General features: G+C 39.8%; 1 protein-coding gene and 1 long non-coding RNA gene across 9 annotated transcripts in view; one reads left to right on the top strand and one right to left on the bottom strand.

The window, feature by feature from the left end:
• The first annotated feature begins 42 nt into the window (after window positions 1-42).
• Window positions 43-11,389, top strand: LOC123384043. The gene is made up of 2 exons (XR_006594606.1): window positions 43-167; window positions 2,197-11,389. It is a non-coding gene; the product is annotated as an uncharacterized LOC123384043 (long non-coding RNA).
• Window positions 9,449-17,331, bottom strand: part of CALD1 (caldesmon 1) — a 188,303-nt gene continuing 180,420 nt past the window's right edge. For 7 of the 8 annotated variants that reach the window (XM_019825826.3, XM_045052782.1, XM_019825825.3 and 4 more), the window contains 2 exons: window positions 14,738-14,818; window positions 9,449-11,807 (listed from right to left, as the gene is read on the bottom strand). In XM_019825826.3, the coding sequence (XP_019681385.1) occupies window positions 11,799-11,807; window positions 14,738-14,818 (90 nt within the window). In that variant the 3' untranslated portion in view covers window positions 9,449-11,798. The remainder of the gene's footprint in view (window positions 11,808-14,737; window positions 14,819-17,331) is intronic. The other variant, XM_019825828.3, reaches the window with a different exon arrangement.

The raw sequence follows: 17,331 nt of genomic DNA, 5'->3' as shown, positions 1-17,331 counted from the left end.
TTCCTGAGCAACGGGACCACCCTCGCGAGACTTCCGAGCGCCCTCGGGAATCACCTAGCGACCAGCGCCGAGAAGAGCCCACGCGGGATTTCGGCCAGAGGAAGGGGAGAGCCCAGAGGATGACGGGAACTAGGGGCCGAGGAGAGGGGGGCGGAGAGAGTCCCCAAGTGCGTTAGCGTGGAGCGCCCTACTTGGGGGGGGGGACTTAGGAGAGGAGAGGAGCGGGCAGCGATTTGTCCCTTCGCTTCTCCGCGTCGATTGTCCTTTATCCAAGGAGGCAGTAGAACGTACTGGTTAAGACTTGAGCCTTGTTAGTCTTTATTTGCACCCACACAGAACTGCATTCTGCGCGATTGTGTGACTAGTAATCTTTATTCAGGAAACGAGACTTCTCTCTAAATACTTGGTAGAGGAGTGATAGATCTACTAGGGTGAACTCTAAATTCTTCCCAGCTCAGAGATTCTTTAAGTATCATAATTGTTAGCAAACACATCGAGCACTTCGGACCTTCTGAGGCGCTACGCACATCACTTTACGTGCATGGTCTTTTCTAATTAAACGGGGTCTTTCCATAACAGACTTAGACACCCTGGTCCATAAGAGACTTGTAGACGTTATTCCTGAAATCACCTTGATTTCCCCCTGGTCTAAACCGTTGTCCCAGTGTAGCTGAAAAAAAGTCTTAAGGTGTTTGGAAACATTTTTACTCTTTTTAAGTTCTTTTGGCTGGTATATTAATACGAGAAAAACAAGTTTAATTTCTTCCACATGGGCACCTTACATTGGCATGAGAGGCTCCAAGATGGGCACCTGAGGCTCATATGCCATCCTGAACTAAGGAGAGAGTGGAGTCTGGGGCGTCAAAGGGCAGGAAGACAATTCATAGGAAGATGGGAAGAGCAAATGTTTGGTAAACAAATGTTTACCTGCCTTTGCCACGCAGAGACAATGGGACACAGAGAGGAATTGAACATGCCCTGCCAAGCTCCCTCCAACTTGGCACATACTTTCTGCAGTTATCTCTGGTGAGGGCTGTTTTCCTGGACCGGGCACTCTATAAAAAGCTGCTCCTGAGCCTTTGAGCCTACATTGTCTTCAGCTCAAAATAATCTGCAGGCCAAGTGGCATGCAGGTGGTGGATGCTTGCCCTGAACCCCATCAGGTGCCTTGTTGCACCTTGTTTTACGCCGTACGTATGTAACTAAAGGTGACCTGCGCAAAGAATATTTAAATACGGACTCTATTTTTCTGTTGGACTTTAGAGTCATGGTTGCAAGCCATTGAATGTCAGATAAACAAGGCGAAGAAGCCCCAAGAAATGGTCTAACCAGGGGACACAGGAAATTAAAGGCAGAGCAGCGACTTAAGTCTCATGATTTTTAGTCCAAATATTTACATGAACATATTTCAAGTAATCCTATCGATGAACATTATTTTAGCGCGTAAATAAATGTTGAGGAATTTAAAAAAACTTTGAAAATCATAATCATTTATTCTTTCATTCATTCAACTAATTTTTATTGAAATCCCCCTACTAGTCAGGGATTGTTGCTGTGTGAGGCTGTTGCAGGAAACCAAACAGACATTCCTCATGGAGGTTATGGGAGAAGACAGGCAAACCAATTAAAAACACTCCCTCAGGTGATGATAACTGCTATGGAGAGAAATAAAGCAGGGAAAAATAAAGAGCATTGGAAGTACTCTGGGTGGGTGGGCCTTGGTAGGGGTAGCGTGTTCTCTCTCTCTCTCTCTCTCTCTCTCTCTCTCTCTCTCTCTCTCTCTCTCTCATAAACTCCACACTCAACGTTGGGCTCAAACTCAGGACCATGAGATCAAGAGTCACATGCTCTGAGCCAGCCAGGTGTCCTAGGGTAGCTCTTTCGATAGGGTGTCCAGGAAGCTTCTGTAACCAGGAGTCATTTGAGCAGAGACCAAAAGCAGAGGGATGAGCCATACTGATGTCCAGAGAAGACCTTGCCAGGTAGGGAAAGTGGCAAGGACAAGGGCTCTGAGACAAGACAGGGTTAAGAATTACACTAGGCAGTCCTGTTGAGGTGAAACATAGCTGGAGCCAGTATCATTATCAGGAAAGAGGTTTCATTGGGGTTTCTTAAGTAAATTTTAAATGGTTTTAACTACCTGCTTCTTTTTAACTTTTCTTTTTTGTTTTGTTTTGTTTTTTTACTTTATTTCAGATGGTAGTATGCAGTGAAATTCCTTAAGTAGAATGAAAGTAAGGCCTGGAGTGAGCTTCTACTAAGGATGTTCTGTCGGTCTGAAATTTTGTTCCCGTTTCCTATAATCTTATCTTGAGAAGCTCACAGGACGGACTCCTTATATAGACAACTTTGGCTTCTTGGCAAGGCAACTTTACTCCTGCACCAACTTCCCCTCCTCCTGTTTTCTGGTGAATTTATCTACTCTAAGCCTGCAGTATAAAAGGCACTATAACAAGAGCAAGAAAAGAGGAAAAGAAAAACTAAAACAATAAAGAGCACAATTACTAGTGTGGGAATCAGGAGGAAAATTCTCTTTAGCAACATGCCCAAATGTTAAGTTGTGTTAGGACTGTAACTTATTTTGTGTAAGTTTATCACTTTGAATTTGTTGAGCAGAGACTTAAATGCAGTGACTAGGGCAGTCAGGAGTTATTTGTGACATCACAGAAGTTATCGGTTATATGGCTATAAAGGTCTTGTCACAGTTTGGCTGAGGAAGCCATACTAAGTCCTGAGAGCCCTAGGGTGCTCAACTACCCATCTCGGCTTTCCTCAGATGATCTGGGTTTAGAATGTCCTGCTATAGGGCCAAACTTCTCAAACTGTTTCCAAGCTCAAACCTTGAGATCCGTCCCAGGCGATTAACTAACCAAGACTCAGCTCAAGTGTCATCCCCATAGTGAAGTCCTTCCTAATCTCTCTATCATTGGTTCAGTTAGTTTGTATTATTAGTTTGTATAATGTGTCTAAATCTGGAGACTATAGTGAAGCATTATTCTCCTAAACACTTGGAAATGAGGCTAGTAAGTACGAATGCCCCCTGCCTGCTCAACAAATCATGGATAGGATGAATCACCTCAAAAGAGAAAGAATGGTTCCCATGCTGAGTGTGAAGTCTCAGGACAAAAACCATGAAATGGTTCCCCACCCCACCCCACCCCCACCGATAACTGCCTCTGAACTGTGCAGTGGAGAAATCCCGTTTTCCACGGAGGATGTGTTGCCACAGTCCAAAACTTGCTAGCCACTTTCAGCTACTAAAACAGTTTCATTTTGGTATTTAAGATTTTTATTCTGACATCTAGTGTTAAGCACGTTTTAAATGTCAGTTTCAAACTGGAATCAAATCTTCCTCCTCCTCTTCCCCCCCCACCCCCCAGCCCTGGCAGCCTAGATCTATCCCTACCTCTGATGTCTTGGGAAGTGGGAATGAGTTGGTGTTTTCCTATTTACATTCATCCTGGCTTCCTTCCACGTGCCAGGTCCTTGTGTTAGGATGAGCAGGGGCTGGGGAGGGAGAGGGCAAATGTCTCTAACTGGGCCCAGTTGCAGTCTACACAGTTGGTCTCAAGTGCTGTTCTTGCTCTTCGTGGGCTCCGTGAGGTTGGTGACTCTGACGTGCCCCCTAACGAGAGGCTTTCTTCAAGGCATACTCCAAGGCAGTAACAATCTTTTGTGAGAGACGGTGGGAATAGAGATTAGGCGCGTGGGCTCAGGAGCCAACTGCCTGGGGTCAAATATTCTGCCACTTAATAGCTGTATGATCTTGAGCAAATTCTTTACCTTCTCTGTGCCTCAATTTATTTACATGTAGGGTGAGGATAATAAAGTACAGAAGGTCCCCTACCTACGATGGTTCAACTTATGATTTTTCAATTTTACAATGGTATGAAAGCAATATGATTTCAGGAGAAACCATACCTGGAATTTTGAATTTGAATCTTTTCCTGGGTTAGCCATATGCAGGATGGTCCTCTCTCATGATGCTGGGCAGTGGCAGGGAGCCACAGCTCTCGGTCAGCCACAAAGTCATGAGGATCAACAATCAATATACTTACAACCATTCTGTCCCCATTCAACCATCCTGTTTTTCACTTTCAGTACAATAGTCAGTAAATCACAAGAGATATCCAATGCTTTGTTATCAAATAGGCTTTGTGTTACATAATTTGCCCAGCTGTAGGCTGATATAAATGTAGACTTATACGTGTTTAAGGTAGGCTAGTCTAAGCAATGATGTTTGACGGGTTAGGTGTGTTAAATGCATTTTCAACCTAGGATATTTTCAACTTACGGTGGGTTTGTTGGGATGTAACCCTATCATAAGTCAAGAGAGACCTGTAGCGCCTATCCTGTAGGGTTGTTGTGAGGCTTAGATGAGTGAATAACATGTAAAGTGCTTAGAAAGTACCTGGAACATGGTAAGGACCCAATAAATGTTAGCTGTCATTATCATTTGACCAATGGACCTCCAATTGGTGACAATGATACCATATCACTCTGATACTTGGGCATCTACTTGCCTTGTTGTGATGATCCCTACATGATGAAAGAGTGTCACCACTGACCCTGTGTCATCTTCACAAGCAGCTCTAGGACTGGTGGGCACATATGGGACCTATCCATCTTCTGTACACTGGCACAGTGCTGTCCTATCTAGTTGGTTCTTTTCAATTCCCTGTTCTGTGAGCTCAGGTAGCATAGAGACAAATTAGCCAACTCCTGGCTAGGCAGCCATCCAATAGGAAGCAAAATGCCAGCCTCCCCTTCAGTCAGACACGTCTAGTCTTTAGTGATTCTCTTGGAAGCCCCCTCCCTTGGAAATAGCACCTCAGTTCACAGAAAAATAATGCTGGTCACAGGAGCCTAGGGTTCCCATAAAGGCAATTTCTCATTGCAAACGAGTGCACTGCCATTCTGACTTTATATAGTATACTGGGTTTCTGAGCTTGGCTAATTTACTGGTACAGCCATAAAAGAAGAGAAATAGATTCCTTCTCTGGATGCTGACCAAATCGTTTTTTCAGGCTGTAAAGCTTAATAGCAGAGCTTGAACTGAAGCATGTTAATGTCACCCAGTTAGCCTTCTTAGGAGCAGCTGGCCACCTTTGTCCCAGAAGTACCCTTTTGAGTTTCTTTTAGACAACTCTGTCCTCTGGGCCTCTGTCTTAACCTACCCCTGTCATAACGTCAACACATTATTGCATTTTATCTATTCATTTCTGTTTCCTACTACTTAATATCAAAGCCCCTTAAGGGCAGGGGCTAGGCCTTTAGTTATCTTTGTATGTCTAGTGCCTAATGTTGACTAACATTTGTAGGTCTTCAATGAATATGTCTAAAAATTTTGCTGAGTGTTTAGCATGTGAAAGGTGTAGTGCTAAGAACTAAGGGTGCTGTAAGATCTGGTGATTGTCAATGAGGAAAATACGCTCTGGTTGAGCCAGCAGGATCCATCTTGAGTTGAGGATTCTTCTGCTGTACAACTATAACACTTGGTATAAATCTCTGCTTAGGACTCACCAAACTGTAATGTCAACACGTAGCTTTCTCTAATAGTTTCTGAGCCTTTGGAAGGGAAGGTCTGAGCTCCCCCTTTGCATTCTGATTGTCTAGTCCAGTGCCTAATGTTCACAAGGCAGGCGCTCTACAGGGGGTATTAAATAGCTAACTAGAATAAAGGTTCAGATAACAGTGGGTGTGCTGAGGTCATAGGGTAAGTTTTTCAGATGAAGTGGACTCAAGTTTAAGGGAACTTACAAAGGGAAAGAAATAAGGCTGATATGTTAGATAAGGGACAATATGAGAACACAGATCAGAATGTACAGAGCATCTTCTGGAGAGATTTGGGTAAAAATATTCAGCAAGTAATTGGAAAACATAGGCCTGATGGGCATGAGGGATATCAGTTTCCAAGATGTATTCTTGGGAAAATTGGAATTGGTCTGGCAAAGAGGGTTGGTTTTCAGTGCGATCCTTGGGACCTGAGCAGCATTAGCATCATGTGAGAATTTGTGAGAAATGCCAATCCTCACACCTGAATCAGAAACTCTGGGGTGGTGCAATCTGTGCTCTAACAAGCCGTCCAGATGACCCTGATGCACCCTGAAGTTTGAGAAAAACTAGCATAGGGGGTTAAGAGTGTGGACTCTGGAACCAGAATACTTAGCCATATGGCTGTGGGTAAGTTATTAATCTCTCTGGGTCTCAGTTTCCTTATAGAATGGAGATAATAAATGGCACCTATGTTCTAAGGTTGATGTAAGGATTGACAGTTCATACATAAAGTGTTCTATCATAGCAAGTGATCTGATTCTGTTGTTTTTAGTGAGAATCTTTGGAGCACACATTCCCACACAGAGCCTAGGGTGAGAGACCTTGCTACTTGAAATGTGTTCCCCAATGCAGCAGCCACAGCCACTGCAGCATCACCTGGGAACCTATTAGAAATGCAGAATCTCAGGCCCTCCCCACTCCTATTGTATCAGAATCTGCATTTTACAAATAGGTATTTGAATAGCAAAGCAGTATTCTACAACTCAGCTCTAGACCTACTAAATAAGAATCTCCTGGGACTGGAAACTACATATTTCCATGATTTCTACCATTGATTCTGATGTTTACCAAGGATTTAGCAACCCCAGTGCACTTAGGACAGCTGATTTCCATCATTTGAAAAAACTCAAAGCACCTGTGATGCTACACTTGGCAAGCACCAGATGTACAAAAGACAGTATTTGTTCTAAGAAAAGTAGGTTTGTGTGGAAGAATGCTAGGTAAGGCTAAAAACTAGCTAAGAAATTAATCTTGTGTTCTGTATGACTATAGTTCTTTCACATAATTTTTATGTTAGTACATTTCATATGAGTTTATTGAATGAATCTTCTTTATCCAGCCAGAATTGACCAGTTGGGCCTTCTACAACATATTTTAATGAGACAGTTTTGGGTAACCATATTTCAACGTAGCAAAAGCCAACATCACTAAAAGCATGTCTTGGTAAAACTCTGCTATTAAATCCGCATTGAGTTAAGCAAGAGGCCAGCCATCTTCATGGAGCTGAAACGCAGGGCTGAGATGACAAAGTAATTATAAATCTGGGAACAAAAATGTTATTAAACAAATAAACCTCTCAGAAGTCTAAAAACTCTAAAACTTGTCGAGTCTAAAACTTGACAGTATATCCAGAAGAGAGTTTATAAATTAGGTTGCTCATGAAATCACCATATCACTTATCAAACACCATTATGTGTGGTGCACTGGGTATATTTTTGGGGGTACCAAAGAATATAAGGCAAATACTTTTCTTTTATTACCCCACGCTGAAATATTTTCTCCCCTCTCTAAACAGTGACAATCATGTACTACACAATTCTTTGACAGTTATGTCCTAGAACCTTGTGATATTTTCTCTTAAATTCTTGAATTGTTACTCAATATTTTGTAACTTTTAATATCTATCACCTATCATTTATCTCCCCACTAGAATAATACAGTTGTTCCCCAAAAGTAGGAAGGTGGCAATCTGTGTAAGGACCAGATTATTTCAAGCTCACCCTTACTTTCAGGAGGCAGCTCTCTGTAGACCCATAAGTGGGAAGTAGTTTCACAAGTCCTCATCTTTGACAGAATATTCTTTTTTTTCTTTTGGCCCCACTGGATTGCCAAAAGTCTACCTCAGCCTTTTAGCTGCCTCTTGTAGATCACTGTATGCTCTGAAGCAGAAGTAGCCCTGGCATAAAGGCAAGAGAAAAAAAGTGCATCGAACAGGTAGCACATAACTAATACTATCTGAATGAGAAAATATCACATTAAATATAAAAGGACTAAATATTTCAGGTAAAACTCAAAGATAATCAGACTAGACTAAAGCCTGAACCCAAACCATATGATTTTTAGAGACATGCATCTAAAACTAAAGGCTACACAAAGGCTGAAAGTAAAGGGGTGGGAAAAGTTACGTCATGCAAGTGTTAACCAAAAGAAAGCCACTGTAGCAATATTAAGAATAGAAAACAGAAACTTTAAGGCAAAAATCTTCACTACGCAGAGTGTTACTTCATAATGTTAAAATATTCAATTAACCAAAAAGACACAACGATTCTAGATTTGCACATGCACCTAAAACATTATCTTAAAATATGGAAAGCAAAATTAACAAAATTACAAGGAAAAAATAGACAAATCCACAATCAAACGGGGAGATTTTCACATGCCTTTCTCAATAGTAGATATGGAACAAAAAAAAATCAGTAAGGATATAGAATGTTGGACAACATGATTAATAAGCTTGACACAAATAGAGCACTTAAGTCAAGACCTTGTTAGGTCATTTCCTTGGTCCTATGGAAGAACACGTATTTAGGGTCAGGAGATTTTTAAAAATCCACTCTTCTATTTGGAGCACACGTGGAAGCAAGGGTATGAAAAAACCCTATAATACAGATCCGTTTCTACAACAGACTCTTTAAATTTATAATCTGACTATGCACGTTGTAAAATTAAATTCCGTCCATTCCTAATCCTATTAGTTTGGCACCAATACCAGACTGTATTCTTCTCATTATTTAATTTTGTGAATGGGCTTTGATGACAATTACCTTGTTGTCTTTTTTTTTTTCATAGTTAACATACAGTAGTATATTGATTTCAGATGTACAATATAGCAATTCAACAATTCTATTCAACACCTTGTGCTCATTTCACAGTAAGTGTACTCTTAGTCCCCTTCAACTGTTTCACCTACACTCCTAGCCACCTCCCCTCTGGTAACCATTAAAACTGATTGCCCTTCTTGTTAGGACGTAGAAGTAAAAAGTACTAATTATTTTTTAAGTTGCAGTAACTTGGCTAATTCTATCCAATCTTATGGGCAAGATTTAGAGGCCTGTTCAGGAATTCTGGGCTCACAATTTAAATCTTTATGAAAAGAACCTCATATATGCCAACAGTGTTACATACATATGGAAAATTACTCTGAAAAAAATCTTTGGATTTAAATGTAATTGTCAGTGCATTGCAAATAGTAAGTATTCTACAAACAAAGGGTATATATTAAATGGCCATTTCTACTATAAAAGGTACTACCTTTGGGGAACCAGTACTCCCATCTTAGGAAGAAGAGGGTGGTGTATGACAAGATGGGGAATGAGGGAGGATGGGGGAAGATTTGATAATTTTTTTGGAAGGAGAATTTTTTAAATCCCTCTTTCAACCTTTTCTATACATATTTGATCTGCGTCCATATCAGAGCAATTTTCACTATTTTATTATAACATTGCCTGTAATAAGAATTACTTTAAAAATATGAAGTGGCTTTTCTTTTTTAAAGAGTGAAACCAAGACTCAATCTGAAATATACATTTTGCTATACCACCATCTTTGTTAAAACAGATACAACTCTTATTTGTAATCAATATAGTACATAAAAATACACAAGGCAAAGACATTTGGAGGAATTCCATTTATTGTGGATGCATTTTCACAATATATATTTATTGCAGCGATCAATTATCAGTGAAAAATATCAAGTGTTTATAAAATTTTTAGGAATGGCAGATTCACAGAACATGCTAGTCACTTGCAGTCTTACTTCTTAAAGATAACAAAGAGAACTGTAATCAAACAAGTAAACAAGGAATTTATTTTTCAAAAGGTTAAATCCAAACTGAACAAAGTTCTACCCTAAAACTTATTCCATCCAGTATTGGAATAAAAGTCAGGATCGATATATTCTCTTCTCAACTTTAGACTTTCTAGAAAAAATATATAATAGTGATCAAGAGAAGCTCTTATTCAAAAGTACAACAAAGCAATGTTACCTCACCATCGGCCTTAATTCAAACTTTGATCCATTTCACTCCAATTATGGGAGTTGGTGCTAAATTAGGCACTGCATGTGAATTCTAGTTCATTTTATCATAGACTCATGTCTACTCTGTCATAGGGGCATGACCTGTGCAATCCTTGTGGCTTTCCTTCCTTTGGCCCAGGTGTGCTACAGCTACAGGATTCAACAGCTCTTTGCTGGTTTATGAGGAAAATAGACTTTGAAAGGCAGTGGTCACTTCTCATGCCAGCCTTGCCCTGGCAAGTTCTTCCAGGGCAATACCATAGATTAGAAAAGAGGCATTTGCGAGGCTCCCTCATTGTGGCAGGAATTGAGACTAAGACAATTTTGGTTAAGTCAAATGAGGTATAAGTTTATAGAATTACACTGTATGTATATCTCTACGCTAGAACGTATTGCCAAGACACTGGAGTACTCTTTTGTCATCCACTGTGAAGAATAGATGAACACTTATAAGCTAAAATAAGATCTGATATCTAGATTGTGTGTGTAAAATGTAAAAATGACAAGTCAATAGACTTGGGGGTAAAAGGTAAAACTAATAAAAGGTACATAGAGTTTTTCAAAATTCAACACGTTATCAACTTATGACAAGTACCAATGACTAAAAAAAATAGAAAAGTTTAATTTAAAAGGCATTTCAGTCCGTTAAGAATGGAAGTACTGTCATGACTCCTAAATATTGGCTCTTGCTTACTTTTCTTCTCTGCTTCCAGACATTAGCCAATGTTGGTCATAGTATATCCATATGTAGAATTCCAATCTGTACAATTTGCAACTAAAATTCTTGTCTTTAAATTTTAGAGAAGGGAGAGACCTCATTTGTCATCTAAGCCAACCTACTGTGGACTTGATATTAAGAATAGAATACAGTTCTGAGCAAGCTTTGAGTTTGACCCAGATGGTAGATTTAGTACAATTCACACTGGACTTCAAGATTGCTTTTAATTATAAACTAAATACTATGTTTTATAGAAAATGCCAACTCATTTTGACACTTCTAATCTCTCTTTTCTTCTTACAGGTTAGCGGGCACTGGAAACATATCAATACCTATTCTGCCATGTCTCTATTGGCAAATATGAAATATTAATATAATATTGTGATCTTTAGTTTTTAAAAAGCTGTGATATTGGCTAGTTACAAGGACATACTGCTAAATATAATAGTCTAGCACATAAAAAAGCTTTCTACCATTAGTGTGTTTGTATATGTGTATGCACATACATACATGATCAGGTCATCTAAAATGTGGTTCGCTATCACTACCAAAGAAATCCACAAAGCAACCAACCTAAAGAATCAGTACCAATGTCAGCTAACATCATAAACCAATTTAGATATTCATCAGCATGAAAAAAGTAATACCTTAACAGTACATCTTTTTTTTTTTTTTAAAGACATTTTTTAAAGATTATTGTAGTATCTCAAATCTGAAACGGGTTACTTTCAGAAAGTGTTACAATTGCCCACTGAGATAATTTCTTCCATGCTTTATTCTAAAGTGCAGAAATAACATGACTTCTGTATTTAAAATAAGAAAAAAACCAAAACGAAACCACTATGGTTCGTTTTTCTGGACACTGCACACATTCCTCAGGCAATTTTCAACTTGAATCTCCTTTTGTTGACTTCTGACGTGGTTGGTATCACTGTTCAGACACAGAGTTATGATGATCAGTAGGAAAGTCTCTATTTCACAGCATGGGTTTCTTTAGAAACAGGCTCCTGTGCAAAGGCAGTACTTTACCATGAACACCTCTAGACTGTGATTATTAAATATAGTGATAATATACATGGGTTTACTGGGATAATGAAAAATAAAACAAAAGGAAATGAACTCAATTTAGTAAATCAACATAAATATAAAACAGAGCAAACGAGCCCTCTTCAACTGAGCTGGTCCAGCATCTTGAAGCGGCTACTTTGGGTTCTTTCTTGAATTGTCTCAAACCTGCTAAGAGAAGAGAGCTTTAAATCCAGAAGCCGTGGTGTTTCAGCAAGACGTTTTGTGTCAGAAGAAGAAAAAAATAACTGTAATATGGCAGGAATAAATATTTATGAAAGGGGGGATTATTGCTGGTATTCTATTCAAATATGCTCCTCATCTTCTAGTCTACCTTCTCTTCTGTTGATTTTTTTTACTTTCTTCTTTCTTTCTTCTTTATATTTCCCCTTCCCTATCTTGGTTTTTAGCCTTGTTTGTGACATTCATAGTCAAGGAGTTTTTTTTTTTTTTTTTAAACTCCACTTGAAGGGCCAGGAATCTGTAGTGTGTTTTCCAGAACAGGCACACGTGACTGAATGGCTCAGTCTTGGCCACGTCAAGGACAATGGAGAAGTGGAATGTGTTATTTTTTATTTCTTCCCTTCTATTCTTTTTTTTAAATATATATTTTTAGTGTTTATTTATTTTTGAGAGAGAGAGAAAGAGCGAGACAGAGCATGAGCAGGTGAGGGGCAGAGAGAGGGAGATACAGACTCTGAAGCAGGCTCCAGACTCTGAGCTGTCAGCACAGAGCCTGATGCAGGGCTCGAACTCATGAACCATGAGATCATGATCTGAGCTGAAATTGGACATTAAACTGACTGAGCCACCCAGGCACCCCTCTTCCTCTACCCTCGAAACTTATCTGGCCCTTACTAAAAGTCCTTACTGATGTAGCCACAACTATTAGTGCTGTGAATCTGCATTTTCAAATGCGTACTTCCATTTCAAAGGAATGACTGCATGACATGTAGTGAGCTTGACATTTTGGAGCAAAGAAGCCATCTACTCTGCTACCACATAAACCCATCTGGGCCTCATGGTTTTATTAATATTATTATTATTATTACTATCATCATTACTACTGTACAGAGACTTTTGTGTTATAGACTGAGGAAAAGGGGGCACTCACCCTGTCACCTTCTCACCTGTACCACCATGTTGCATAATTCCAAGGAGTACTGTTTATGTTGTATTGAACATGAGTGGAGTTCTCTTGAGTTTTACCATTCCAGATTATATCTGTACTCCACTTTCCAGAACCCTGGCTCAGAGGAATGTTATCCTCTGGAGAGGCTCCATTAAACTGGTACTGATGGGTTACAGACAGCTGGTACCCTCTACTCAGAAATCCAACTACATACACATTTGGACTGCCACCTCTGAGATGCTAGAGGGGCCATAATGGCTTAAGTCAACAAAAGTTCATTCTTTGCCTGAAAAAAGAAACTCATAAACGATCCCCCTACCCTCCTCCACCAGGAGAAAATTGAGCAAAGAACTTTAAAACTTTATATTTTCTGCTAAATATGCAATCTTCAAAAGCAAGCAGCATGCATAATGGTTAAGAATGTAGGCTCAGGGGTGCCTGGGTGGCGCAGTCGGTTAAGCGTCCGACTTCAGCCAGGTCACGATCTCGCGGTCCGTGAGTTCGAGCCCCGCGTCGGGCTCTGGGCTGATGGCTCAGAGCCTGGAGCCTGTTTCCGATTCTGTGTCTCCCTCTCTCTCTGCCCCTCCCCCGTTCATGCTCTGTCTCTCTCTGTCCCAAAAATAAATAAAAAACGTTGAAAAAAAAAATTAAAAAAAAAAAAAAAAAAAGAAAGTAGGCTCAGACCAGATTGCCTCAGTTTCAATGCAGGCTTTGCTAGCTTATTTGCTGTTGGCTTTGGGAAAGTTCATCTCTCTGTGCTTTGTTTTCCTCAGCTCTAAATGGCAGTAATAATAAAACCCACTTCACAGGGTAGTTGAGATAATGTAGCTTAAGAAAGTAGAACAGTCCCTTGCATAGAGCAGACACTCAGAAAGCGTTAGTGGTTTGTAGTGGTGATAATTATTACTAGGTACTTCTAATATATTCAGCCATGACTTAGAAAACTTATTTAAAACTCACCATAAGTAGAGAGACTGGGCTAGTGGATTTTATTGGAATGTAAGAGCAATCAATAAACTGATCAAGAGACGGAACAACACACTTAGGCAGCCGTGCCAGACTTAGGAGCCTGTAGAAGGTAGGGAAGGGGAAGTGATTCTCTCACTTGAGAAACTGTAGAAATCCTCTGGTTGTCTTTGAGGTGTTCCTTATTCTGGGTTTGCTAGAAAAGTGCTTCTAAACTGACCCATAAGCACACTGTTCTAATACTGCTTATTAGTTGCTCTCTGATTTCTCTCTTTTCAATTTTTCCTCTATTAAAAAAAGAAGACTGGGCTTGTTGCTTAAATTGGGGAAGGGCTACAATTAGAAGTTGAATTGGCTGGACAACAAGGGGTCTTATTTTCAGTCTGTGCATCATTTAGATATTGTACAGAGCCTCCTGTGTGAAGAATGAGCACAGCCTTTGACCAGAAGACCCTCCCCACTCCCCAAAAAAGACAAATCCAAGCACTCTTAACTATAAGTTTTCATAGGGTAGCAAGTTTTGCCTAACTTTTAAATACTATTTTAACTTTTTGCCATAGCAACCTTAGGTCGTAGGCTGCTGGCAAGGTAATAGTTCCAGAAAGCAGCTTTGGAGCCATTCACGGAGACAGACGTTTTTTCCCCAGGTGATCTTCAAATGCCTGTGGCTCCAAGCCTGGACCGTGTAAGGAAGTTACAGACCATGCTTATATGACATGACCTCTGTAGTCAACACTCCTAACACTGTGGCATTTCTAGAATGTCTTGCTGGGAACTACCCTACGAGTTTGGACTATTTATGTTGGATGACTGACAAGCCTACAATTCTGAAGGCTCTGTGAACTTTGCCTTTCACTGTACCATATATAAATTTTTAGAAGGTGATTGTCACCCAGACAAGGCTCTGTGGATCTGTGATATGTCTCATTTGACCCTGGGACATCATACTGCAGCACACAGCAGGAAAAGAACCTATGAAAAACAAATCTTCCCAGAAAATTACCTTAGTGGGAGAAGTGACCTTATCCACAGATTGCTTTTCCCAGAGGTTCCGCTTGCCAGATACGTCTCCTGGCCTCAAATCCTAATGACGGAAAAGCAGAGAAAATTGGTAGGGTGGCCATTTATATTTTCTGACCAGGTCTAAATAAGTCACCACGTCTGTTATTTGTTTGAATCAAGTTCTTGTTTAATACACTTTATCCTAGTGATATGAAATGGATGGAATCAAAAGGATCATTAGCCACAGTCTGGTTTTACATAGACCTTGATCTATGTTATGACACGAGAATGGGCTAGAATTATCCAGCATTTAGCTCCTATCCTCAACCAAGGGCTTACTGTTAATGGGTCAGTAGAATTGGAATAAAAGCATATTTAAAATAACGTAGCCTATTTTTAACTTTTCACGCTCTTAGAAGTGAACAGAACATACGTTAGCTTTAAATAATTCTTTTGAGGTTGTGTAAGCGTTTCACCTCTTGCAGATTACCTTTTCTTTCAGCGTTCTGCCTGTATCCCCGAACTCTTAGGACTTTAGTACATTCCAGCCTAACTTCTAGATGCCGATATTCCATTTCTTTGCCTGAGGACCTTCTCTGGCTACAGATGCCCACTTCGCCCACCCAGGAGGGAGGCTGGAAGTTCAGAGAGTTAACAACCCCAGGAGCAGTCCTCAATCACTCACCGATGAGACTTGGTGCGAGAATATTTTTCAGGCTCACTCATGCCTCATGTAGGGGTAACTCTGAAGCATGTGTTTTATGTTGGGTTGCCCCAGTGGGATTAAGTTTTTATAGCCCATGTGCTTAATAACATTATTGGTTACCTGCTTTTCCCTGACTCACTTCCTGCAGTGTTTTCTTCACCTCCCAAGTAAACTACCTGCACTATCTTAGAGTCTGCTTCTGGGCAGCTCAAACTAAAATGCTTTTCTAATTGCACTTTCCTCAGACTCCGGTCATTTCGTGTTTCCTGAGGAGTAGGTGGGTAATTCAGAAGTGTATCAGTAGAACCTAGCTCCATGAAAGTAAACATTTGCCACAAATTGTACCCATAAGAGAAAATCGAGCTGATGACGTATGTGAAAACATGCGGAAATCTTGGGAAGAAAACACTAAAATACGCTTGATAACAGTTACATAGCTTTGATTCGTTATTTACTACCTCATAATTAATTTGGTTTGGATAAGGGTCCAAATTTCTGTTTCCATTTACTTTTCTTCCAGCATTTGCTTATGCTAGTACTTGGCAAAGGTAGTTTGGAGAAAAGAAATGTGTTTTACCAAAATAGTAATGTTTATTTTGGCAAGCCCTTTTCTCATTAGGAAGGCAAAGCTAATAGCCATTGCATTTATCCACAGACACTGGTCTAAATGGACATATTTTTGACAGATACTATTGAAATCCCGACACTAAAAATGCACTGGTTAAATGGTACCACGTGAAGCATTTCAGATTTACCTTAATCTTACTGAGTTTCTGGATTTCCGTTGTGGCTGGGATTCCTGATATTCTAGGAGAGAGTTATACCTATTTAACTTGGAACCAGTAAGCAACAAATCAGATTGTTTTTGAAGAATTCCACTACCTTTGCCAATGTAGCTAGGAGCTGCCAAATTGTCTGGACGACTGAAAATTTGGGAAACTATAATTAGGAACATACTAATGGAAGCTCTGGAAAGGGGCTGTTATTACCTTATTTATTTGATTCATATAAAACAATTGTTATTCTTTCACATGAATGTTCTTCTACAGAAGACGGTGAAGTGTATTTCCCTTAAATCCTGCCTATGAATCTTTTGAGAGCACTTAAAGAGTTTAAAGAGTCCATTTTAAGAAAATATTAACATCCAAGTGGTAAGTTGGCATTTTAAATCAAAAGGGAAATATAAATGAAATTACCTGACCAGACTACATTTTAGAGAAAGACCCACTCCGGAAGAAGAGGGAGAAATGAAGCAGGAGAAGCAGGTTTCCAATCAACCAGAGATCAGAGAATCAAGAAGAGAATTCAGCTGAGAAAGACATTGTTGTTGTTTTTTTTTTAAACAAAAAGAAAGACAAATTAGCACTTAAATTGCTATACGTAACATGTAGTTTAGACACAAAGAACAAACCAGATAAAACAGACATACTCAGAACTGGATTCCGTTTACAAAGTTACCCCGAAATCCTGGGAATTCTACCCACAAACAGCAGTAGATGTCCCAGTAAAGAATCAGGTATAAATCAATGTTTGATTTTGAATAAGTTAAATTTCAGGGACCCTAAGTAATATTGATTTGATGAGCTATTTTGAACACTTTTAATTTTTAGCATATATGAATATTATTACATAGCCAGTGGTGTTTCCCTTTGGGGAATTCTTGAGCAAGACACTAATCCTTGGATTACTCCCTTCCTTCTTGAGGCTTCCCTGGGTGAGGACTGCTTTGGTGAAAGAATTTCCCTCTGATTTTTCCTTACTGTCCACATGCCACACATCTGTCAAAACAAAGCCAGGCTGTCCCCTCCACCCATGAATACTGGGGAACATAAACAAGGGGCTGAAGAGAAACCACTTCTGATCGCAAATCAGAAGTCCCCTTCGAAGGT

Source organism: Felis catus, chromosome A2, assembly GCF_018350175.1.
Source record: "Felis catus isolate Fca126 chromosome A2, F.catus_Fca126_mat1.0, whole genome shotgun sequence".
Classification (NCBI taxonomy): domain Eukaryota; kingdom Metazoa; phylum Chordata; class Mammalia; order Carnivora; family Felidae; genus Felis; species Felis catus.
The sequence above is the reverse complement of the archived record's forward strand: the minus strand, read 5'-3'. Positions and strand labels throughout refer to the sequence as shown.